The sequence below is a fragment of the Mauremys reevesii genome, linkage group 2, assembly GCF_016161935.1.
Source record: "Mauremys reevesii isolate NIE-2019 linkage group 2, ASM1616193v1, whole genome shotgun sequence".
In the NCBI taxonomy this organism is placed as follows: domain Eukaryota; kingdom Metazoa; phylum Chordata; order Testudines; family Geoemydidae; genus Mauremys; species Mauremys reevesii.
In genome coordinates, this window is record NC_052624.1 from 248,018,508 (window position 1) to 248,045,013 (window position 26,506).

Below are 26,506 nucleotides of genomic sequence, written 5' to 3' on the forward strand. Positions count from 1 at the left end.
TAAATACTGGAGGTGAAGCGGTGTTTGGGGTGGAGACTAACAACTTGCAAACCTCCCCCCCCCAGTGTAATAATCTGATGACCCCTGAACAGTATAATACAGTTTTAGCATTCTGCTACACTGTCTGTAGCCACATGGGAGCTAGGCTGAACAATTTCCCCACAATATTGGTTTCCCAGTCACTTTGAGTCCCCTTGGTCTGCCACCACCAAAAGTATTTCTGCAGTTTGAACTGCATAGTGGACTGCCTTGGAAGAAGCAGCAACCTGCTCTCTGCAGTCTACTCTCCATTTCTAAAGCACCTATGTGGTGCCCATGTGTCATACAAGGATATAAACCCAGTAAGAACAGTCAAGGAGGACAGACAAGGTCTCCCTCTTGCTCTTGGTCTAATCATTGGCTGCTTCCTGAACAGGGCTGGATTTTTTCCTGCTCTGGCTCTGTGGGGTATGCTGTGGTAAAGTGGTGAGTCTTATAGTGACCTGAAAATGGGAAGAACTGGATACTTCCTGATCTCCTCTGAGAGCTTTGGTCTGCGGTTGAGGAGACTTTACCTCTGGTTACCTCAGGTTTATATTGGGGCTCTGTTAAACCTAGTGTGCTGGGCAGTTATTGCCTTTGCGGTGCCAGAAGGAGAGACAGTGAGATAGTAGTGGTCTATCCTATGGGCTATATAAACCAAAATCAGGACTTTGAAGATGATCAGGGTATCAGTGCGAGTAGCAGATTACTGGCGTACCGTGCTCTTTTTTGAGCACTCCCACAAAGCATACAGGCACAGCAATAGGATTTTGAAAGTAACTCCACTCTAGTTGATAACATTGTCTGCTCTTTGCAAGGGAGAACGTGGACTAGTTTTTAGCAGATGAACCTCCTGGCAAAATATTGATGTAATTATTTAGAGAAGGTGGATGCGATTTTTACTTTGGATACAAAGTCTTTAAAAACGGTTCAGGCTCAAACATTACATTGTGTTGTTAGCTGTAGGTATTATCAACGGGAAATGCGGGTTTGTAGCTGCACCTAATTCCGTGAGTAGTTTCACTGAAATTAACTGGAGTACTTGCTTAGTAAAGTTCAGTGAACATAAGGCTGACAGATTTGTGCCCAAACAGGATTATTTAATTCATTCAGTTTCACCATGCAGAAGCAAAAGGGAGAGGTGAAGGTCACTTTATCGAAGGTTTTTGATCTTCATATTTTTACTAGACAGATTTTTGTCTTTTTTTTTAGCATTATGGTTAGACTAAAATGGTAAGTAATACCTTTTGTCTCCTGGAGGTGAGAGAGTGAGTCATGCTGCACAGAATGTGACCCCTCAAGATAAATGATAATTAAGCCCTGAAGGGATCTTGGCCAGGTTCCTTTGGCCAAAAGCCTGGGTAGACCTCAGGGTGGAAGGAGAGTGAAAGATTGGACCAGTGATTTTCAAACTCTTGTAGTGATCCCCCCCATCACCAGGTAATAACTGCATGACCCCCAGTTTGAGGACCCCTGGATTAGATTTTGTGTATTTACTTCTAGGCATCTTTATGGTGTTTATCACTGTGGTATCATTGTAAATGTTCAGAGTGATGCTGCTAGGAACACAGCTCTTTCAGGGAGATGGACAACCCTCCGGAGAAAGCCTGACCCTAAGAACCAGCCCCTCGATGCCAACTGGCAAAGGGGTTCCAAGAATATCTGGATTCTGGTATGTACATTCTGGTTCACCAAAGAATACCATGTGAGATCTTAAATGAAAGCCAGAATCACGCTGTCATTAGTATTGCTGTGAAACGTAGGGACAGATACTATATAAGAAGTTGCATATTTATACTGAAAATATGCTCCTAAAGATTTTATCAAGGCAGAGTTAACAAACAGGCTTTCTGTTAGACAAAAGATGTTCTTTCGACCTGCCTCTTGGTCGACATGTAAATAAGCAGTGGAAGTCCACACAATGGAAGCCCCATGTACATACAAACTCAAACTGGTGGATGTGAAATCAACAGGGAGGCAGCACACTGGAGAGGGGGTTATCCTGACCGAGGTAGAGACCATGAACTTTGGGAGATATGAGGAAAAAGCAAGGAAAACACTCCTTTATCCTGAAGCTAGGCAGTAGTTGGGCAGTGCAATTACAGCTATGAAAACGGGATCACAACCAGGCTTGGTTGAAATGCTGCAAAAGACATTTGGGATGAGAAACTTCTTTAGGCAGGAGGTTAGCCTGTTAAGTTTATTTTCTAAAAAGCATGTTATGCTTTTGTTTTATATGTAACATTTTGTTTCCATTAGCCTTGAATCTTTGTAATAAACTTATCCTTGTTTTCAGTATCAACAGATAAGTGCTGTGATATTAAGCTAGGAGCTGATCCTGACCACTGGCAGCAGAACTGGTATTTCTGTCCGTGTTCAGAGGATACGGGGTTGGATATCACAGAGGAATATTTCAAAGGGCTTGGAGATTAGGGTGCACCTGTTTTTTAACCTGCAAGGCAAAGCAAGGACTGGCATAGCCCAGAGGAGAGTGCTTGGGTGGCTAATATGCTGGTGGTGTTGGGGATCTGACACCCAGTTAAGCACAAGCAAGTCTCCCTCTTATCAGAGGCGGGAGAGGGATAACGAGGTGACTCATAGTTCTGGGTACCTTAAGAACTGTCTCTCAAGATAACTTATAAATAAGCCCTGAATTGATCTTGGCCAGATCCTTTTGGCCAAAGCCTGGGAAGATCTCAGGGTGGAAGAAGGGGGTGAAGGACTAGGGTTTGTGTATTTACTTCTAGGCATTTTTAGGGCACTTGTCACTGTAAAGGGCTGGGGGAGTGATGCTGTGTGGAACACAGCTCTTTCAGGGACGATCCTTGAAGAGACTTTAGTAACAGACATCTGGAAAAATGTACGCATCGGCTAATAGAATTTTTTGGCAGTAACTCAAAGACATTATTAAAATGGCATTCCTAATTCTCTGCTGCCTGTGGTCACTGGTAGGTCAAAACCCAGCCCATCTGAGCTTCACCTCTTCCCTTTGCTTCTGTCTGAACATGCAGGATTGTTAAATCTGCTTGCTTTGGGCAGAGATCTGCCAGCCTTATGCACATTGAATTGGACTTTACTGTATAATTGCTCCAAAAAATTTCCATGGAACTATGCATGGAATAAGGCACCATTCGACATAGGAGATGACAGGAGTAGGCCTTTTGTTTGTATCTGAAACTTGTGGCATTGTTTCCACATGCACTATGCAATTTTCTGATGTCAACCTGCACTGAATGTTGCTTTTTAGCAGTTTGGGTACCTTTGGAAGCCTGTTGTCATTCATGTGTACTTGCACACAAATATATCCTTTTAAAATGTTCCATAAATTGCAAGAGCATCACAGCACAAAGAATTATGTAAAATAAGCAGTTAGTCTAAGAACAAATCCGATGGTTGAAATGTTCTATAGTGGTTGTCAGCCCTAAACCGATGGTTCTAACCTACATTAGACTCCCTGATCTTCAGCACTGTAACTATTTAATAGAGACTATTTAATTCATATTAAATTTGTACTTGTATTGCACTTTTAAAACAAACAGCACCCTATTTATTTTAATAGTAATTATTTAAAGTAGTTTGACCTAAAGCATACTCCTTTTCTTTATCCTCACTAAAGCTTTGATACATGTACTTTCTAAAACCTTAAAATTAAACTCTTAATCTTCTATCGTCTCATACAGTATACGTAATGAATTAAGCCACGGGCATGGAAACATGCTATTCTGAAAACAACATATGCAAGCTTGGTTTTTACTAATGTATAGAAATGGTAAAACTCATCAGCTAATTTAATGGTACATTTCAAATCAAGTGTGTTAAATAGCTTCACTGTGTATCTGATTGGTGTTGCTTTGTGATACTTCAGTTAAGGCTGACAGCTTTTATTATAAATCCTTACAGGAACGTCCTATAGGATATAATAGGGATGGAACCAATAAATAGAAATTAATATTAAAAACCTTTAAATCAAATAGAAAATATTTTAGATTTTTTTTTTTAGTCATCCTATAAAATTCTAAAATAGGGATGTGGTTATCTATTGAATTCATAGCACGACTTTAAAAAACCCTATAAAACAGCTGGTTGTTTTCTGTTGAATTCTAATGGACTTTTATACTTCAAGGTTCATAGCTGTTCAATAAGAATTCACTCCATATTTAAACATGGAGTTCTTGAGAAATATAAAAGTTTGGCTATGTAAGGGATTTGGGGGAGATGGGAGGGAGGTTGTTGCAATTGTAGTTTATAAAATAAATTTTAAGCCATTAGTTCTTAAAATACACCTCTACCTCGATATAACGCTGTCCTCGGGAGCCAAAAAATCTTACCGCGTTATAGGTGAAACCGCGTTATGTTGAACTTGCTTTGATCCACCAGAGTGTGCAGCCCTCCCCCCCGGAGCACTGCTTTACCGCGTTATATCCGAATTTGTGTTATATCAGGTCGCATTATATCGAGGTAGCGGTGTATGCTTATCACCTAACTTCTTCATCTTTAAAGTGAGTAAGGCTGAGTTTATTATTATAACTATTATTTATACGGCACTATCAATGCCCACAGTGCTATATAAATGAAACATTCATTATGCTTTTAACATGCAAACACTTATCATAGAATCATAGAATATCAGAGTTGGAAGGGACCTCAGCAGGTCATCTATTCCAACCCCCTGCTCAGAGCAGGACCAATCCCCAACTAAATCATCCCAGCCAGGGCTTTGTCAAGCCTGACCTTAAAAACCTCTAAGGAAGGAGATTCTACCACCTCCCTAGGTAATCCATTCCAGTGCTTCACCACCCTCCTAGTGAAAAAGTTTTTCCTAATATCCAACTTAAACCTCCCACACTGCAACTTGAGACTGTTACTCCTTGTTCTGTCATCTGCTACCACTGAGAACAGTCTAGATCCATCCTCTTTGGAACCCCCTTTCAGGTAGTTGAAAGCAGCTATCAAATCCCCCCTCATTCTTCTCTTCTGCAGACTAAACAATCCCAGTTCCCTCAGCCTCCAGCCCCCTAATCATTTTTGTTGCCCTCTGCTGGACTCTTTCCAATTTTTCCACATCCTTCTTGTAGTGTGGGGCCCAAAACTGCACACAGTACTCCAGATGAGGCCTCACCAATTCTGAATAGAGGGGAATGATCACGTCCCTCGATCTGTTGGCAATGCTCCTACTTATACAGCCCAAAATGCCGTTAGCCTTCTTGGCAACAAGGACACACTGTTGACTTGTATCCAGCTTCTCGTTCACTGTAACCCCTAGGTCCTTTTCTGCAGAACTGCTGCCTAGCCACTCTGTCCCTAGTCTGTAGCAGTGCATGGGATTCTTCCATCCTAAGTGCAGGACTCTGCACTTATCCTTGCTGAACCATCAGATTTCTTTTGGCCCAATCCTCTAACTTGTCTTGGTCCCTCTGTATCCTATCCCTACCCTCCAGCGAATCTACCACTCCTCCCAGTTTCCTGTCACCTGCAAACTTGCTGAGGGTGCAGTCCATGCCATCCTCCAGATCATTAATGAAGATATTGAACAAAACTGGCCCCAGGACCAACCCTTGGGGCACTCTGCTTGATATCAGCTGCCAACTAGCCATGGAGCCATTGATCACTACCCGTTGAGCCCGATGATCTAGCCAGCTTTCTATCCACCTTATAGTCCATTCATCCAGCCCATATTTCTTTAACTTGCCGGCAAGAATACTCTGGGAGACCGTATCAAAAGCTTTGCTAAAGTCAAGGAATAGCACATCCACTGCTTTCCCCTCATCCCCGGACCCAGTTATCTCCTCATAGAAGGCAATTAGGTTAGCCAGGCATGACTTGCCCTTGGTGAACCCATGCTGATTGTTCCTGATCACTTTCCTCTCCTATAAGTGCATCAGAATTGATTCCTTGAGGACCTGCTCCATGATTTTTCCAGGGACTGAGGTGAGGCTGACTGGCCTGTAGTTCCTTGGATCCTCCTGCTTCCCTTTTTTAAAGATGGGCACTACATTAGCCTTTTTCCAGTCATCCGGGACCTCTCCCGATCGCCACGAGTTTTCAAAGATAATGGCCAATGGCTCTGAAATCACATCTGCTAACTCCTTTAGCACGCTCAAATGCAGCACATCCAGCCCCGTGGACTTGTGATCGTACAGCTTTTCTAAATAGTCCTGAACCTCTTCTTGCTCCACAGAGGGCTGGTCACTTCCTCCCCATGCTGTGCTGCCCAGTGCAGTAGTCTGGGAACTGACCTTGTTCATGAAGACAGAGGCCAAAAAAGCATTTAGTACATTAGCTTTTTCCACATCCTCTGTCACTAGGTTGCCTCTCTCATTCAGTAAGGGGCCCACACTTTCCTTGACTTTCTTCTTGTTGCTAACAACATACCTGAAGAAACCCTTCTTGTTACTCTTAACATCTCTTGCTAGCTGCAACTCCAAGTGTGATTTTTGGCCTTCCTGATTTCACTCCTGCATGCCTATGCAATATTTTATACTCCTCCCTGGTCATTTGTCCAATCTTCCACTTCTTGTAAGTTTCTTTTTTGTGTTTAAGATCAGCAAGGATTTCACTGTCAAGCCAAGCTGGTCGCCTGCCGTATTTACTATTTTTTCTACACATCGGGATGGTTTGTTCCTGCAACCAAAATAAGGATTCTTTAAAATACAGCCAGCTCTCCTGGACTCCTTTCTCCCTCGTGTTATTCTCCCAGGAGATCCTGCCCATCAGTTCCCTGAGGGAGTCAAAATTTGCTTTTCTGAAGTCCAGGATCTGTATTTTGCTGCTCTCCTTTTTACCTTGTGTCAGGATCCTGAACTTGACCATCTCATGGTCACTGCCTCCCAGGTTCCCATCCACTTTTGCTTCCCCTACTAATTCTTCCTTGTTTGTGAGCAGCAGGTCAAGAAGAGCTCTGCCCCAGTTGGTTCCTCCAGCACTCGCACCAGGAAATTGTCCCCTACACTTCCAAAAACTTCCTGGATTGTCTGTGCACTGCTGTATTGCTCACCCAGCAGATATCGGGGTGATTGAAGTCCCCCATGAGAACCAGGGCCTGTGATCTAGTAACTTCTGTTAGTTGCCGGAAGAAAGCCTTGTCCATCTGATCCCCCTGGTCTGGTGGTCTATAGCAGACTCCCACCATGACATCACCTTTGTTGCTCACACTTCTAAACTTAATCCCGATACTCTCAGGTTTTTCTGCAGTTTCATACTGGAGCTCTAAGCAGTCATGCTGCTCTCTTACATACAATGCAACTCCCCCACCTTTTCTGCCCTGCCTGTCTTTCCTGAACAGTTATCCCACCAGGTCTCTGTTATTCCAATCACATCATAATTCCTTGACTGTGCCAGGACTTCCAGTTCTCCCTGCTTGTTTCCCAGGTTTCTTGCATTTGTGTATAGGCACTTAAGATAACTTGCTGATCGTCCTGCTTTCTCAGTATGAATCAGGAGTCCTCCCCTCTTGTGCCCTCCTGCTCATGCTTCCTCCCGGTATCCCAGTTCCCCACTTACCTCAGGGCTGTGGTCTCCTTCCCCCGGTGAACTAGTTTAACGCCCTCCTCACTAGATTAGCCAACCTGCTTGAGAAGCTGCTCTTCCCTCTTCGTTAAGTGGAGCCCATCTCTGCCTAGCATTCCTTCTTGGAACACCACCCCGTAGTCAAAGAATCCAAAGTCTTCTCTTCGACACCACCTGCGAAGCCATTCATTGACTTCCACGATTCGATGGTCTCTACCCGGGCCTTTTCTTTCCACAGGGAGGATGGATGAGAACACCACTTGCACCTCAAACTCCTTTATCCTTCTTCCCAGAGCCACGTAGTCTGCAGTGATCCACTCAAGGTCATTCTTGGCAGTATCATTGGTGCAGGAAGGGGTAGCAATCCGAGGGCTTGATGAGTCTCGGCAGTCTCTCCGTCACATCGTGAATCCTAGCTCCTGGCAAGCAGCACACTTCTGGGTTTTCCTGGTCAGGACGGCAAATAGATGATTCAGTCCCCCTGAGGAGAGAGTCCCCAACCACCACCATCACCACCCACCTCCTTCTCTTGGGGGCGGTGGTCGAGGAACCCCCATCCATAGGACAGTGCATCTCATGCCTTCCAATCGGCGGAGTCTCCTTCTGCTCCCTTCCCTCAGATGTATCATCTATAGTCCACTCTCCATATTTGTACCTGTGGAGAGAACATGAAAACGGTTGCTCACCTGTATCTGCATTGCTGGTACGTGGATGCGCCTCTTTCTTCTTCTGGAGGTCACATGCTGCCAAATTTCTTCACCGTCCTTCTGTCCCCACTGCGCAGCCTGCTCTGATTCTTCAGAATGTTGTGCCTGTAGAAGTATATCCTGACGTCTGTCCAGGAAATCTTCTGCACAGGCCACATTTTAATTAATGCACAAATAGAATATCCAGCTGGGAACTCATGAACTATTTTTTGCCCGAGACAAGTCAAACCTTGCATGACATCTGACATTTTTTCCCCCCCGAGTTCTACCCCATCAGCTGTGCACCCACCAAGCTCTTGTTCTGAAACTTGTCTCCCAGGCCTTTTCTGAACTGGGTTTTCAGTTACTGCTGTAGCTGCAACACTAGAAAGCCCTAGTGTGGATATGTATTGAATATGTATGGCAGGGGTCGGCAACCTTTCAGCAGCGGTGTGCCGAGTCTTCATGTATACACTCTAATTTAAGGCTTCGAGTGCCGGTAATACATTTGAACGTTTTTTAGAAGGTCTCTCTCTAAGTCTATAATATATAACCAAATTACTGTTATATGTAAAGTAAACAAGGTTTTCAAAATGTTTCAGAAGCTTTATTTAAAATTAAATTAAAATTCAGATCTTATTAGTTTAGTGTGATCCTTGCCCTTGCTTTTCCTTGCTGAGTTTTCCAATGTTTGGTGGCACTTATTTAGATACTTTAAGCTGCAAACAGGGTTCTGAGTTATAAGTTGATAACCGGCTGGCAGAAGATCAGTGACATGAACCTCTGATCCGCAGCTGAGGTGAGTGGAGCTGGCGGCTGGTAGGGCTGAGCAGAGCCGGAAGCCTGGACCCTGTCTGGCAGGGGACCTGTGCTGGAACTCCAACCGGAAGCAAGGTGAGTGGGGATGCGGAGGGGACCCCGGCTGGCAAGGGGCCAGCAGCCAGAACCCCAGAGCAGTGGGGGGCTGACCGCCAGGGCGCTGGGGTTTCTACCACCGGCTCCTGCCAGCTGGGGTCTCAGCCCGCTGCCAGCCTGGGGTTCCATCCCCCAGGCCAGCAGCGGGTGCTGAGTGGGGCTGCGGGGTGGGGGAGAGACCCTGGCTGGCAAGGGGCCAGCAGCAAGAACCCTAGAGCAGCGGCGGGCTGAGCTGCTCAGCCACCGCCGCTCTGGGGTTTCCACCACCAGCTCCTTGCCAGCTGGGGTCTCAGCCCGCTGCCAGCCTGGGGTTCCTTCCCCCAGGCCAGCAGCTGGGCTGAGTGGGACCCCGGCTGGCAGGAGCCAGCAGCGGGAACCCCAGAGTGGCGGCAGGCTGAGCAGCTCAGCCTGCCCCGCGTGCCATGAAAAATCGGCTCGCATGCCTGCTTTGGCACGCATGCCATAGGTTGCCGACCCCGATGTATGGCTTATCCTGCCAGTGCAAGTCACACTATGGTGGTGTAAACTGTGTGCCAATAAGGAACTAGCAATTGGGTAATCCCAGTGTGGACAACAGGAAAGCTAACATTAATCAAATTGATAAACTGAATTTCTTTGAGTCTCATCATGTTTCTGCTTTCTATCTCATTACTGTGCATCAAAATATGGCCCTTTGGTCTTATTTCACATATTAATTCAGTCTTTAACTGTAGCACCTGTATAACATGCCTCATCAGTGTCATGATTCTAGCTGAGAATAATGCCCTTCAGCATACAGATAATCTCTCCCCATACCTGCCTTTCGTACATGGAGACCTTGGTGCTATCTTCACAGTCTTGTTGCAACACAATATTTCTTTCTCCCAGGTTGACATGTTGATCTTGTGCTATCGGTCAGCCTTCAAATATCCTTTTCGTCATAGGGAGCATGTGGGACTACCAAGTGGGGGCATGGCTTGAGCTTTCACACTAATCGGGAGGTGTTGAAAAAGATCTGACTGCATAGTACTGCTGCTGTAGAGCCCAAATTTACCTGAATGAGGCATAGCCCACATGGAAGGAGACCTACAGAACTCCATCCTGAAGCTTTATAGTCAAAACAGTGGGGAAAAGTCATCTGAGAAGAAATTATCCTGACTGTCATTCAGCAGAATTTCCATTATATTCAACTCTTCAAAAAATCACCTATTATATACTTATTGATGCTTATTGTAGCTTGCTCTGTTATTTCCATAGAATCTGAAATTTCTATTGACTGATACTTAAAGACAAGCCTGGACCTGATGAATAGCACCTGCTGCTGTTGAACTTGGCTAGCTAATGGTTCATGGCTCTAGCAGATGTTCCTGCTCTTTAAACAAGTAGGAACTTTATTGGTTGTTTCCTTTTTCCCACCTCCCCACCCTCTCTCTTTCCTTCGGAGGAACAAATTCCAGCACAGTTGAATTCTGGAAATATGCCATTTGGGTTTGAAAAAATACAGACTTGACACACATCCAATCTCAGAACTGTGACAGAGTTCTCTGATATCAGAGAGTCTAACATGACAGAAGTATCAGTCTGAGTCTTCATTCTAGTTACAAATTGGTTCTAGTTTTTTGTTTGTTTGTTTTTTAGTACAAGTTCAGTAGCAAAGAAATTATATTCAGGAAATTTTATTGTAACTGTTCATAAGTCTGTCTTCAGCAGCCAATAAAGGTTAGACTATCTAACAAAGTACAAGACCCCACAGCTGTAGTCATGAAGTACATATCATGGCATGAAATCTTTTAAGTTTCCACATTTTTTTTAAGGTTTTTTTGTTTTTCATCAACACATTTCTGGCTCCTTTTGGGTCTCTGAGTAACTACAGTAGAATCTCAGAGTTACGAACACCTCAGGAATGGAGGTTGTTCCTAACTCTGAAATGTTCATAACTCTAAACAAAACATTATGGCTGTTCTTTAAAAAGTTTACAACTGAACATTATAACTGAATACAGGTTTGAAACTTTATTATGGAAAAGAAAAATGCCAGTTTTAACCAACTTAATTTAAATGAAATAATCACAGAAAGTTTCTTTACCTTATCAAATCTTTTTTTAAAACTTTTTCCTTTTATTTTTCTAGTCATTTATGCTTAATACAGTGCTGTACTCTATACTTTTTTTGTCCCTGCTGCCTGATTGTGTACTCTCAGTTACAAATAAGGTGTATGGTTTATCAGTCAGTTTGTAACTCTGGTGTTCATAACTATGAGGTTCTACTGTACTTCCACTGTGTTTGCGATAAGGATATTGTGTGAAATAGCATATTGTTAAGTAAATTTTTCTTCAGGCAATGAATCAATCAATTTTAAATTTAGCTAGACCTCTGCAAGAAGCAGGACATTTTATAATGAAAATAAAGTGATCAAAATATTAGTCATGAAATTCAATGAAAGAATAAAAACATATCTCTCAAGGAGTTGAAAATGAATTTATGTAGCAGTTATTTCCAATCTGTTGTACCATCTGACCTTAAGCATTAAAAACATTTCATGGAAATTCTAAATAAAGAAAATTTCTCACAAACAGCTGACAAAAAGAGAAATTCCTCAGACACAGGGCTAACTTCTGCTGGTGTAAATCCAGATTAATTGACAGAACAGTTTGGTTCATTTAATGCCTCAGGGGAAGGACAGGGCTAATTAAAATATAAATAGAAAGTATTCAAAACTGTTTTGTGTATAAGAAGAGGTTTACAGTGAAGTCCTCTGAGTGAAGTTCTTTTGCAAAGAACTATTTCATTTATAAGTAGAGACTTACTCCAACTGCAGTTGCAAGTTGCACATTGCAATGCTTCAGAACAATTTGATGATCTTTGATTTCCACTTTTTTTATTTTAAAACAATGCAGCAGATAATAAAAATACTCTAACTTCTTTTGTCTAATGATCTTAAAGTACCTTTCAAATGTAAGATTTTATTAATGAACAGCAGTTTTCCTGTGAATTAGGAAGAGTATTATTATCTGATTGTATGGATGAGGAAACTGAGGCCTGGTCTACACTGGGGGGGCGGGGTCGATCTAAGTTACGCAACTTCAGCTACGTGAATAAAGTAGCTGAAGTCGACGTACTTAGATCTACTCACCGCGGTGTCTTCACTATGGTGAGTCAACTGCTGCCGCTCCCCCGTCGACTCTGCCTGCACCTCTCGCCGAGCTGGAGTACAGGAGTCGACAGGAGAGCGCTAGACTAGATGCAATAAATCGATCCCCGCTGGATCAATCGCTGCCTGCTGATCTGGCTGGTAGTGAAGACATACCCTGAGGTATAGAGAAGTTAACTCGCGGGTCACAAAGGAAGTCTGACAGAGCTAGGAATAACATTCAGTTCTCCTGATTCCTAAGCCTGTGCTTTTGCCCCAGGACCATGTGTTGTTTTGCCAACCAGCTGTTCCTGGAAGTAACAGAGGAGGAGAAGGACCTCGGAGTATTGGTTGATCGCAGGATGACTATGAGCTGCCAATGTGATATGGCCGTTAAAAAAGCTAATGCAGTTTTAGGATGCATCAGGCGAGGTATTTCCAGCAAAGTTAAGGAGGTGTTAGTACCGTTATGTAAGGCACTGATGAGACCTCGTCTGGAATACTGTGTGCAGTTCTGGTCTCCAATGTTTAAGAAGGATGAATTCAAACTGGAACAGGTTCAGAGACGGGCTACTAGGATGATCCGAGGAATGGAAAATCTGTCTTATGAAAGGAGACTCAAAGAGCTTGGCTTGTTTAGCCTAACCAAAAGAAGGTTGAGGGGGATTATGATTGCTCTTTATAAATATATCAGAGGGATTAATATCAGGGAGGGAGAGGAATTATTTAAACTTAGTACCAATGTGGACAGAAGAACAAATGGATATAAACTGGACACTAGGAAGTTTAGACTTGAAATTAGACGAAGGTTTCTAACCATTAGAGGAGTGAAGTTCTGGAACAGCCTTCCAAGGGGAGTAGTGGGGGCAAAAGACATATCTGGCTTCAAGACTAAGCTTGATAAGTTTATGGAGGGGATGGTATGATGGGATAGCCTAATTTTGGCAATTAATTTAGCAATTGATCTTTGATTATCAGCAGGTAAGTATGCCTAGTGGTCTGTGATGGGATGTTAGATGGGATGGGATCTGAGTTACTACAGAGAATTCTTTCCTGGGTGCTGGCTGGTGAGTCTTGCCCACATGCTCAGGGTTTAACTGATCGCCATACTTGGGGTCAGGAAGGAATTTTCCTCCAGGGCAGATTGGCAGAGGCCCTGGATGTTTTTCGCCTTCCTCTGCAGCATGGGTCACGGGTCACTTGCTGGAGGATTCTCTGCAGCTTGAGGTCTTCAGACCACATTTTGAGGACTTCAATAACTCAGACATAGGTTAGGGGTTTGTTATAGAAGTGGATGGGTGAGATTCTGTGGCCTGCATTGTGCAGGACTAGATGATCATAATGGTTCCTTCTGACCTTAAGTCTACTGAGTCTGAGTCTATAAACTGAATGGAGAGTTATGCATAGGACAATAGGTGCTATCACTGTGGGAGAATTTATTCTTTGCAAACCTTGCTCTGACTTCAGAAAATGCCAGTTATGGCAGACTGTCAAATTTCCCAAATTTCTGTCCATTCTCCCTTGGATTAGTTATAAGGCAAACAGGCCAAAAAAAACAAAGAAACCCCAAACCTAAAACAGCCCTCCAGTTTTCTCTTCACTAGGATGTGCATGTTACATTGAATTGTCCTGTCTTTTGAAGTATGAAGACATCACTGTAGTTATCATTCTTATTGTATCCAGATGTGCCAGAAACTAAAATACAGGTCCAAAGAAGAGCTATCAGATTTAACTGCCTGCTCATAAATTATTAATTAAAGAGCCTGGGGAATGGCTCCTTAATCTTTCAAGAGATTTATAATGTTTTATTTATGTTTTTGTTTCTGCAGCCTGCTAACTTTCCCTACAAGGAAGAGATTATGGCAGTAAATCCTACTTGTCTAGTTGTGATTATTCTACTCTTCATAAGCATCGTTCTGGCTTTCAAGGTGAGCATGTGTATAAAATTCATCTTCTATATATGGAATGTCTTTGGAATAGCCCTCCCCCTTTCTCTCCAGAACAACTGTATTTTGTTGACTTAACAAGGCTGAATGACCAGTGGGACATTAGTTACAACTAGCATGGATTTGACAGCAAGGAAGGAGATGGTAGATAATTGCAGCACCTTTTAAAAAAACAAAAAGAAAATATGGAAGTGCATTAATACCCACACGTGATTTAGTATGTTCTATGTGACTAAATATGACAAATATATAGTCCAGTCAAATGATATTAGTGATATTTTCTTACATTATAAGGATTAGTTCATGTAATTCCCAAATGCGTTTGATATTTCATTTAATAAATATGGCCTTTAAGTTTTTGAAAGAATTAGTCACAGGCCTGAATAGAAAAGTGACAATGCGAGGAAATTCATAGTCCAAAAAAATCCTTGGGTTTTAGCTTGTCACGTACCAGTGTATATTTGCTCCAAGAGTGTAAATGAGTAATGCAATTGAGATCAATTAATGTCCCTTTCTTCTCATATTTAGCTGATTCCCCTAGAATTGGCATTATTACAAACTCTCCCTTTCCTTAATGTTTGTTCTAGCAACATATAATTAATGCATATGTGTCTGAAAATATGACTCACTAATAGTGGAAATATATACTAAAATACAGTCAGCATTGGCATTTTCGTTTGAATTGCTTGTTTGCAAAAGCGTTGTTTTGCAGATTTATGGAACCTGCTTAATGAAAAGAAAGTTGCCTAGTATCAAATGCATCACACTATTTATCACTTTGATAGACATAACAGATGGTATCACATTTGTGTATTGAAACTGAAAGGTACTGAACATAAAAAAATATATATATTTGAGTGCTTTCATGAATTGGAGTTCTACTGTTAAATTAGAGAGAGGCGCACCATAGCCTAGCAAACATCGCAGCAGGGAAAGGTGATTCATAGAGTAAGAACTATAAAACAAAATAACATACGTAATTTAAAAAACATTTGGCAGCATGACACTCTTAAATTTGGGTGGGAGGTTATGTATCAAGCAAATTATTTTAAAGGAGGAATCTACATGGGGGCCATTTGTGCTTTGCAAATATGGCAAAAACCCAATAACCCCAAAGTAATAGTCCTTTTGGCCTTCAGTTTTCACCAGAAATGTACTATTTCAGATGTTTAATCTCTCCAGAGAACCAGCTTTAGGGCAAATTGACACTTGAAGTGCTGCATTGGCGCAGCCGCACTGATGCAGCTATGCCATTGTAGCACATAAATGAACATGCTCCTATGCCAATGGGAGAGCTTCTTCCGTCGGTGTAGTTAATCCACCTCCCCAAGAAGTTCTCCCATTGACTGTCTACACGGAGGGTCAGGTTGGTATAACAACGTCGCTCGGGGTGTGGATTTTCACATCCCTGAGCAACGTAGTTATACAAATATAAGTCTGTAGTGGAGATGGAGTCTTAGATGCCACAAAATGTAGGCGTTTCCCATCTGGCCAAGGGAAGGCATCCAGCACCATAGATATATTTATTAGAGCTGTGCTAATAGCTGACTTCCCCCCCCCCCCCCCGCCTGTTTGCTGGCAGTTCTGAAAAATTGGTGGCGGGGGTGGGGGGGAGATTTAGAGTCAAATGAAACATACTATTCAACATGAAAGGAAACATTTTGTTTTGATTCTGAGCTTTTTAAAAACTTTCTAAATGAAGTTGAAAGAAATTTGGAAACAAAAGTTTCACATCTAAAGTTGACATTTAAAAAATGCCACAATGAAACTTTTGATTTTTTTTAGGGTGGGGGGGTTGGAGGGTGGGAGCAGTTTAATTGAAACAATTCGCTGAAGAAAGTTACAGCCAAAAGTTTCACCTGGCTTTAGTATTAATACATTAATGATTAAACATTAGTTTTGACATTTGAGTGTACTACACCAGAATACCACTGTCTCCTGCATGAAGACCCAAGCCCAGATTCTCGCCTGTGTTTGGGTTGCTCTTCACATTACTATTATTTAAAGCTGGCGCTCTCATCTGAGTATGGAGGGAATCTCTCATGGCATAGAATCATGGCTCCTAAAACACACGCTTCCCTTCAGCTGGCTTAGGGAGCGTGGCCACTGCTTCCTGGCAATCTCCAGCTGCCATGATGAACATATGGGAAAACCATTCAGACTGCTTTAACTTCCAGTGAGGGGAGAGGGTTGGTGTATTACTGACCCAGGTGACCAAGTGAGCACAAAGGTAGCAGAAAACCATCTTTGCAACTCCTCCTCCTACAATGCACTGGGTGCTCTTCAGCTTCCTGGGCCCTAGTTTTCTCTTCTTTTCTGCAAATGAGGCAACAGAAAAGATGTTCCAATTTTTGCACATTTTTCAGAATAAGCTGATCTCAGCACTAGGGAGTATTCCTGTAAGTTACATGTATACATCCCTGTGCCCTGATATGAAACTGTTCTCTATATCTTCGTACCCTAGGAGAGCTCTAGGGTGGGGGGTGGGAGGGGGCAGGGCTTGCAGGAAGAGATTTAATAAGTTTTCTAATAGCTAAGTTCGCTAGCCCACAGACATTTCTGGGTGTACTGCAGTGGGAAGGTGAGGTGTGCAGAGCCTCTCTAAAGCACGGGAAGTTACTTTAATTAAAGATAAATTCAAATTTTAATTGTGTAGACATTTTTGGGCCAGCAGATCAAGCCCTTTTCCATGTCAAATACGACTGAAACCTTGTAAAACCAAACCACTGGATCATATTAATCCTTGGCAGTCAGCACAGCTTTGCTTTGTGGTTTTCTGGATATGGAGTGTTTGGCCACTCTTACTGCGTGAAAATGTGTATTTGTATTGTGCTCACAAGATAGATGTAAGTGCAGATTGTATTTGCATAGGCCCGTGTGAAATGGCACTTTTAAGGTACATCTTCCCAGTGACTGGCAGCCTATTACAGCGAATCTCATCGCCTGGGTTGATAGACTCAGGTTTGCGGGACTCTCACCACACCATTGATGTAGACATTTTGGGCTTGGGCTCTGAAGCCTAGGGCACAGGGCGGGCTTCAGAGCCCAAGCTCCAGCCTGAACCCCAGTTACCACACAGCTGTCTCTAGCACCATAGCTCAAGCCCAGGTCAGTCAACCCAGGCTCTGAGACTTGCTGTCCTGGGCTGTGTATAGGTACCCACTGAGTCTGTTGTATTTCTTCATATGGCACTGAAACAGCTAAGAAATAGGAATTGCTAATCTTTTATGCTGCCTAGTACTATGGTATTATTGTGATCTGTGTTGCTTAACAAATATAAATTAATTTGGGGGTTTATTAAAGTTTTGTCAGGATGGAATTTAATGAATTTTAGTGTTCTTGAAATGGAGATCATCAGGCAATGTGCAAGTTTCCCCACTCAGTTCTTCCCATGCACCTTTATCCTATCTTGCCATACCTTTGTGACTTGACCTTGCGCCTCTTCTGAGCAAAGGTTACCATTCCTACTGAATGGGTGTGCATGCATGTGTGCAGCTTGGTATGTGATGTGCATAAATACCATTAAGGATGGACTAGGTTGAGATCATTGAATTCCTTTCACATGGGTCTCCAGAGACTAATGTATTAATTCACTATGCTGTCCAGTGACATTTCTAAAAGCTCTAATTGAAAGCTCAGTCCAAGTTTTTTTGTTTTTTTGGGAGGGGAGAGGGAGAATTAGTAAGTAGGTCAGTGACTCAGTCTAATCATGCTTCAGCATAAATATCAATTGAGTTCTTAAGAACAAATCTAAAGGAAAGTCGCTGGACTTGCAGTGTACCGTGGGCAAAATGAATTTCCATTACTAATGTTGAGCTGGCCAAGAATGTGTGTCCAAATCTCTTGGCCAGTAAAACGACACCAGCTGCTTATATTCTCAAATGAGTGTGGGTTAACATTTCAGTAGCCAATTGCTTTTTATGCTTCCTATTCTGTGTTCTGTATAGACTCTTATACTGCACTCATCACCATAGTATCTGAATTCTGAAACCATAAAACCTACAATGAACCCATGCAGAGCTACTGAAGTACTTAGTATTTAATCGTCAGAAAGATCAAATTCCTCAGTATATATTTTGATATCTCTACATCATCTTTTATTTTGCTTTATTCAAATCACGTGAGGCTGCTGCTTTTTCACAAGGCAGTGATCATATTCTGGTCTTCATAAACTCCAAGGACAAAAGCAGGAAGCTTATTAGATCAGGATACAATTATTAGTGAGTTAATATTAGGCTTTTATTATACTGAAAACTATATAAATATCTGTAAGAATAATAATTTGAAACAGCATAGAAACTGTTAATCTGTTAAATGAAGTATATTGGTTAATCTGTAATATTATAACAACTTAATATTTGCAGTAATACTAATTAACTAATTTGGGCCAGATTCTGAATAAGAACTCTCCCAATATAATTTTAAATGCATCATGAAAAAAAATTATTTAGAGTTTTGTGAAATGACCACTTCCAACCCCACAAGAGATGTAAACTGTGTGTGGCAGAGGAACAGAATATTAAGACCGAAGTAGTTAAAATGTTTTTTAGCAAAAGTGACATTTTATTGGTTTTTACATATGATTTTAACTTTTCTGTGGTCTTTTCTTTCTTTTCCTTTTCTCGTGTAAAGTTTAGCAATTATGTATATCCTGTGTTCTGCTTGGCTAAAGATGGTCCTCAGCCAATCAGAGTTCAGGAATTTTCACAAAACTGTGCTAAAAATATATTTCCTATTTTCTTTATGTAATAAGCACATTCTCTTTGCAGGGTTATCTGATTAGCTGCGTATGGAACTGTTACCGGTACATTAATGGCAGAAACAACTCTGATGTGCTGGTGTACATTGCTACCAATGACACTGCGGTAAGCATGTCTCTTAACATTTTGTGTTTTATTTTACCATTCCTCAGAAGTGACAGCTTCTTAACCTTTAACCCAAAATTCCCTTTGTGCACTAAACACTTATTACCAACGTTCTTGTATCCACATTCCAACTCATGGTGAAGCAGATCAGTCTGTTGAGGAGAATGTTTGTTACATAGCTCCTAGCAGAGAGAGAGAGAGAGAGAGAGAGTGTGTATGTGTGTGTGTAAAAAAATATATATAGTATCTACACCACTGCAAAATGCTACAGTTGTGATTTGGTGCTCAGCAACTGAGAATTAAGTATGACATTTGTATGACTTGGCTGTTGTTTTTGTATTATAAGAACACTGCGTAAAATGAAGACTATGTTGAAATAAATTAGTAGACAAATCTTGACCACCTGCAGAGAGGTCCCCTGTCTCTCTGCAGTTCTTTCTGCAATAATTTAGTCTTGCAGTTATAAGATATGAAGAACTCTGTGTGCTCTTTGCTCATTGTAAACACAACTGAATGAATAAAAAAAAGGGTAACTTGACACTGCTGATTCCGCATAGTACGACATTTTTGTAGAGATACTGCATACATGGAACCAAATTCTGCCTTGTTGCATCCAAGCTATAGCACTGAGGTCAATAGGTCAAATTCATCTCTGATGTAACTCCACGGACTTTTAAGTGAAGTGGGATTGAAATTTAATCCTTTAAATTACACCAGGATGAATTTGGCCTGTTGGGCTAGCATGAGTAGAAGGGAGGGCAGATCCAGCTAATGAAATTTCAGTATTGCCAACCTCAAATATTCAGAGATCATGATACAGGCTTCCAAAATTGAGTGGTTTAAATATCACGAGACTTAAAAATAAAAAATAAAAGTTGAGTTCGAGGGGTTGTCCTTTGGTTTCAGAACCTTCGGGATGAACTTGAGTTACATTTTTCAAGCATTCCTGTGCAGCCATGAGGACTTGAACGTTACTATTTATCTTAAATGGAAGCTGAGGTTCTCACATAATTCATTGTCTTCAAGAGCTAGGACTTTAAAAAATAAATCCACAATATTGCAAGACCCGGATAAAATCATGAGTTGACAACACTGAATTTTGAACGTACAGTTATGGGTTTATTGATAGCTAAATGAAAGAGGGAGGAATGCATTTGGAACGTACATTGAGTAAAACCAGAAGTTCTGCATGGAAAAAAAAATTGATAGCTTTTGTGAAGTCCTTAGGTAATTGTAACTCAACTTAAAATGCTGCAAAATATATAATTCACAACACTGAAAGGCTTGGTTGCAAGATTCTGCAAACTGAATTAAAATTGAAACTCTAAGTCACACAGGCTTTATATACTTGCATTGAAACCATCTGCTTCATCAATGGCCCCTGGGAAGCAGAGAATTTCAGTTTCCAGTGCTACCTTTTTCTATTGAAATGATTTACCGATAACTTCTCAAGGGAAAGGGACAAGAAAACGGCATGTTCTGAATCTGCCATGAAAGCCGGATAAAAATGTAAATCATGTCAGCAAACGAAGTTGTAATTTAATGTACGTTTCATACAGTACATCAGTAGGGTATCTTAGGTACTTGGGTAATGGAGTTGATTAGAGGCAGGGAGAGAACTACCTTCCCTCCTGTCTGGAAGAAAATCTGTTTCTTCCTGTGTTTGGTTACTGATATTATGCTTTTAAGAATGTAAGTGTCCATAATTCTTCATGTAGTGTTAATACATACATTTCACTGTGGTATTAGTGACAAGTGTGTCACCGGCTTTCATTTGATACCTTACAAGACACTTTTGGATAAACACTATGACAGCAATGTGTTAGGTGTAGTGAGTTTGTCAGGCTTGCTGACACAGGGTTGTAAACCACCAATGGGCCTCTGTGTCACAGCTTCCTGCACAGCTGCAAGGCCAGGGACACTGGATCCCTGCAGCCGCAAGGGGTGGGGAAGGCTGTGGCCCTGGTGGGGCAGGGTAGAGACTCTTGGCCAGGGCCATGAGGAAGAGATTGAGCCCTGGCCCCAGGGGGGAGGCACCCTGCTGCTGAACGGCTCCTATTTGAGGACCAAACATTCAGAAGCAGGGTAACCTCCCCTCTAGTGCGGGGCTTGTTCTTGTCCTTGCAGCCCTGTGGGAGTCTCTGGTTTGCCAGGCTAGGACTGCAGCATCCCCAACGCCCGGCATCCAGTTTTCGAACTACATATTAAGTTACCTACATTGTTTGTCTCTTGTATCCTGGGACCAATATGGCTACAACAATACTGCAGACGACAATGTTAATTTTATATCTTCCTAGTTTTTTAATCAAAATGTCTTGTGGTATCATGTGAAAAGCCTTACAGAAGTCTAAGTGTATTACATTAACACTGTTACTTTTCGCAAACTTGTAATCTCATCAAAAAAAGATATCCGGTTAGTTTGACAGATCCTATTTTCTATGAACCCAGGTTGATTGGCATTAATTATATTACCCTACTTTAATTCTTTATTAATCGAGTCCCGTATCAGCAGTGCCATTAGCTTGCCCAGGATCAGTGTCAGACTGACAGATCTATAATTACCTGCCTCATCCCATTTAACCTTATTTAAATACTGGCACAACATTAGCTTTCTTCCAGGCTTCCAGTGTTAAAATATCCCTTAGTATAGAAGAATAAATAATCAAAAAGGAGATAAAACATTGTGCTTGAACTACAGTTGTCATGATTGCTTATTATTATGCTTACCAATATGCTTAAAAAAGAGGTTTATATTTTATAGAGAGTAAGAAAGATTGAGACAGAGGAGTATAGTTCTGACCAATTCAAATATTGGCAAAACTGGGTTCTTAGATGTCTCATTGATAGAAATGGGTAAATTACCCATATATTTATCCTGATCGTTATCTGCCCTCTAAGACTTGGACCAAAGATTCTAGAAAACATTTTGCCTTCTCTGTATTCTGGAAAATCTATCTGAGACTTGCAGATTAATGGCATATATTTCCATTTAATGACAATGTTCTTGAGTACTTCCTGGAGAAGACAGTATTTCCATCCATATCCAGGTGAGATGCCAAGATGTGGGAGACAATAGGGATCCACAGATACACACTGGCTGAAGTGCCTATAAAACTTGTTTAAGCCAACTCTGGTCATAAGTCCCTTTTAAAATACATTCTGACTGGGCTTGAATTCAGAAGAAAGGCAATGATTGGATGTGGGGTCACCAAAACCTGAATATGACCCCCTAAATGTACAAAGCAAATTATTCATTGATTCTTGGCATACATTGTCTTAGCACTGGCAAGGTGCATATGCACAGTTAAATATCATATTCAAAGCAGATTAGGAAGGTGACAATCCCAAAGCCAGGGCCACCTGCAGAGAGGTCCTCTGTCTCTCTGCTGCTTCTCAACCCTCTGCAGCAATGCCTCATTTCCCCCCTTCACATTGGAACCAAAGTCCCACAGGGATTTATACAATGGAAAGATTGATTAAACCACAGAAGAGAACTGGCAGATTTTTTGCCCTATCCACCTCGATAGACAAAGAGGGCTGTTTGGCCTCTGTCCAGTTTTTTGGCTTGAAATGTTGCTCAGAGGAATAACTTGCTCTTTAAGTTAAATTCCTTTATGGTACCTCTTCTCCCATCCTGGCACTATTTAATGATTTTCACCCAGTGCACTGAGTTTAGATTTTAGACCACATGCCAAATTTGCAACAGGTATGGATCATTTGGGCCTGAATCATAACCGCTAGCAAAATCCTGATTTGAAATGTTTAGCATCATGTAACATAATCCCAGATACATGGCAGCCCCCACAGTATCTTGGTGCATACAGCACTGCCACTAAACCAGCAAATCAGAGGTGTCATTTTCTAATGAAGTAATTTCAGTCATGGGCCAGGATTCCATTGTGCTAGGTGCTGTACAAACACAGAACAAAAAGACAGTCCCTGCTGCACAGTGCTTACAATCTAAGTACAAGACGAGAGAACAGGTGGATACAGACAGATGACTGCCAAATACAAGGAAACAATGAGAGCTATTGGTCAGCATGGTAGGCCGTGGTCTTAGCACTCCAGCTGCCTAGCCGTTTTTTGTAGGCATCAAAGTAGAGCTGTGAAGAGAGTTTTAACTTGAGAAAGCACAAAAAGCTAACACCCACTCATTGCCTCTCTCTGTCTTTGCCCTTTTAAAAGCAGCAGGTGCCAGAGGCACTGGACTCCCCCTTGTGGGATAACAGAGAACAATCCAACAGAAAGGGGGAAAGGCAGACAAAATAGAGGGCAGAGAAGTAGTGGCAGCGACAGCAAAATTGCAGTTACATGATGCAGGGGCCTGGACTAAAGACCTCTTGAGGTCCCTTCCAGTCCTACGATTCTGTGATCTAAGCAGAACTGTGCAGCATGTGCGGTAAAAGGATGATTATGTGGCCATTTGTGCAGCCACATAATCTGAGTTCATGGTGCAGCAACCTGCATGGAACTTGAAGGCACTTCTCTAGGGTTAGATCTAATTTTGTCAACAGTCTCTTCCATACACAGGAATCATGTGTCCCACAAATTATCCTTTCTTTAATTAGGGAATCTTTAATGGCTCCTGTGTTACTAGTGGATGACAGTTTTCAGCTCTGAAATCTAAGTATCTAGTCCTCCTCCTGCTTCTTAGTTTCAGGTTAAATAACAAAAAAACCAAAACAAACAGTACCTCTTTACAGTCTCACTGGCATGAGCTCATTCAGCATCTTCAGAGGCTTCTTACCTGCATACCTCTAGCAACCGTCATTTGTATTGTGCATCTCCTCACCCCATACTCAGGATGGGGTGGGGAAGGCCATAATTAAGCACTAGCCCTTTGCAAATGTTTAAATGATATATTTAGGCTAGCTCTACAGAATAGACTGTAGCTAATTATGCACTAGGATGGCTGATTCGTTCAATTGGAGTGATAATTTTACAGTAATACTGTCATCGTATGTGCTGCTGGGCAAGTTATGTAATGCTCTGCCAATATCTGTTCAATCTCTAAAGGCAGTGTGCATGCCTAATGTGGATCTCCTCTCGTCTCTGTAGTTCGAGGAATATTACAGTTAGCTTGCAACAGTATGTGATCTGTATTATAGTCATCCATCTGCAGTGACCACTAGCTTACCTGAAGGACCATTTTCTATCTCTGTACATTATTTCTTTACCTCTGAAAAATCCTATGAAATTCGGTATTCCAAAGGGATTTTTATTCAGTATTCTTAATATCATTTATTCACTCAAGAGGCTCATCTCAGTATCAAAGGTATTGCCACATTTTCAACATCATCACCTGCAAAGAGGGGCCTAAACCACAAAATTTGTGTCTGGATTTTAAATACGCAGGGGTAATTTCATATGGGACTTTGCTTTGGCCCATTATAGACATGCAGACCATTTGTGAAATTTGGATCTAGGCTATGTCTGCACTAGCAATTTTGTCAGTCAGGGGTGTGAAAAAACACACGTTTGACCAACATAAATGCCACTGACAAAAGAGCTGGTGTGGACAGTGTTATGCCTCCCCCAGGAAAAGTGCAGACTGGCACCAGTTCCAGTGCATGGGCTGGCATGGATACATCTGATTCCCTCCCCTGTACCAAGTGTGAAGGGCAGAAACCCTGTAGTGTTGTCTCCGGTTCCAGCCTCCAGGCGTCCGTTGAGTCCAGTACCAACAAGGGAGATGCCAGTACAGACTACGTCCATGTTGTCAGCATATCGGGCAGCTGCAGACCTCCTACCTACCTTTCAATCTCCACCTCTCCATTGGGCCAGGACTTTCCCAGGGCTGTGCCTCTTGTAGCCCCTCAAATGGAGTGAACCACTGAATCCTCATTTCTGTTGGCACCACATACAGCCACTCCCATTCCTGTAGTGCAGATGGAGCCAGTACTGGAATCAGTATGGACCCCAGCTCCGAGACCCTCTTCAGCCCTGCTGCATTCAATGCCACAGATGCTCCTATGGCAGCTTTTGCCACCCTCAATGTTGACACACTCGGGTGCTCCAGGACCTCTGTTTGTGCTGGGACTGACACTGCCTATGCCACTGGCATGCTTGGTACTGACGGAACCACCTTCATCAGGGGCTCTGATTCCTGCCTTGTTCTGGGCGATAGATGAATTTGACCACCTGTTTGCTCCCTCAGGTGTTGCTCTGCCCATATTTTTAAGACCCCAGGGTGGTTCTGAGTCCGAGTTGGAGTCCTCATCTTCTTGCTCTGCATCACCTGACAAGCTCCAAGAGCCACCAATGGATCAATATGATTCCCAGGGTTGGTGTGTGACCTGTGGCTGGGATGGAAGTCTCTGGCCTGGCCCCTACTGGCCACCAATGCTCTACCCATATCAGTGGCCTCCTTGAACTCAGTGGGAGACTCCTCACTCAGAGATCCCACTTCTCATCTCACTGAAAGCCAAAGTCACCTGCCAGCTCGACGGTAGTGACTGCAGATCAGATGCAGGACCAGTCATCAGCAGTCTTTCTCCCTGCGGAGCCCTCCTTCCAGGGCACGTCTTCCCAGGAATGAGGGCCTTCATCCTCAGTGCTAGATGATGCTGTGCTGCTGGGTTCATCCTCTCCTTCTACTCTGGAGGACTTTAAGGCGAAACATTACCTTTTACACCATGTAGCTGCATCCCTGGGCATCCAGGCAGAGTTTCTCCAAGAGAACACACACAAACTGACGGACATTTTACAGCCTGCCATCCTTGGGAGAGTGGTCCTCCTGATCAGTGATGCCCTCCTATGAGGGGGCGCCAGGGCCAAGCCGACTGATACCACTGGGGGGAAATTTCCGACAATGGTGCACAGGGCATGCACACGCCTACATTGGAATGGACATGTGCAACACATCTCGAAGAACAACAGTTACAGAAAGTTAAGTAACAGTCTTTTTGTAGGGCAACCACATGGTTGTCTATACATATGTTTATGGACCATTTTGTTATTACTGCATCTTCCAGAGCAGACGCAGACCTCAGAAGGGCAGTTCTGCGATCCCTATTCCAGGGGACTTAGCACACCATCTCCAGATTGGGGTATTGCTCATGAGTCACATAAGTGGAATACACATGAGGACTCCCCGCAGCAGCACCTGGGCTGGAGGGGAGAGGCGCCTCTCCCTGCCACAGCGGCTCTGGGTCTGAGACTGGGGGATAGGCAGCAAGTCCGGGGCTGGGTTGGGGCCGGGTGACGGGCGCCTCTCCCCCAGACGTGGCAGGTTTGGGGCTGGGGGAGAGGCATCTCTCCCCACTGTAGCCCTGGTTGCCTGTGCAGTGCTTAATAGGCTGCTGTGCAGCTTAAAGGGAACTTAGGTCTCTATCCAAAACAGTACAACTGGGTTCCAGCAGCCGTCAGTCTGGTGAGATCTACAGTAAGGAAGAGTGTGATTAACAGGCAAACAAAGCAGCATCTAGAAACAAAACAAACAGTAATCATGGAGGGACTT

At 42.7% G+C, this 26,506-nt stretch overlaps 1 protein-coding gene across 1 annotated transcript in view; it reads left to right on the forward strand.

Moving 5' to 3' along the window:
- Nucleotides 1–26,506, forward strand: part of LAPTM4B (lysosomal protein transmembrane 4 beta) — a 123,922-nt gene that overhangs the window by 74,134 nt on the left and 23,282 nt on the right. Inside the window, exons 5-6 of the mRNA XM_039521938.1 lie at nucleotides 14,066–14,164; nucleotides 18,952–19,047. Of these exons, the coding sequence (XP_039377872.1) occupies nucleotides 14,066–14,164; nucleotides 18,952–19,047 (195 nt within the window). The remainder of the gene's footprint in view (nucleotides 1–14,065; nucleotides 14,165–18,951; nucleotides 19,048–26,506) is intronic.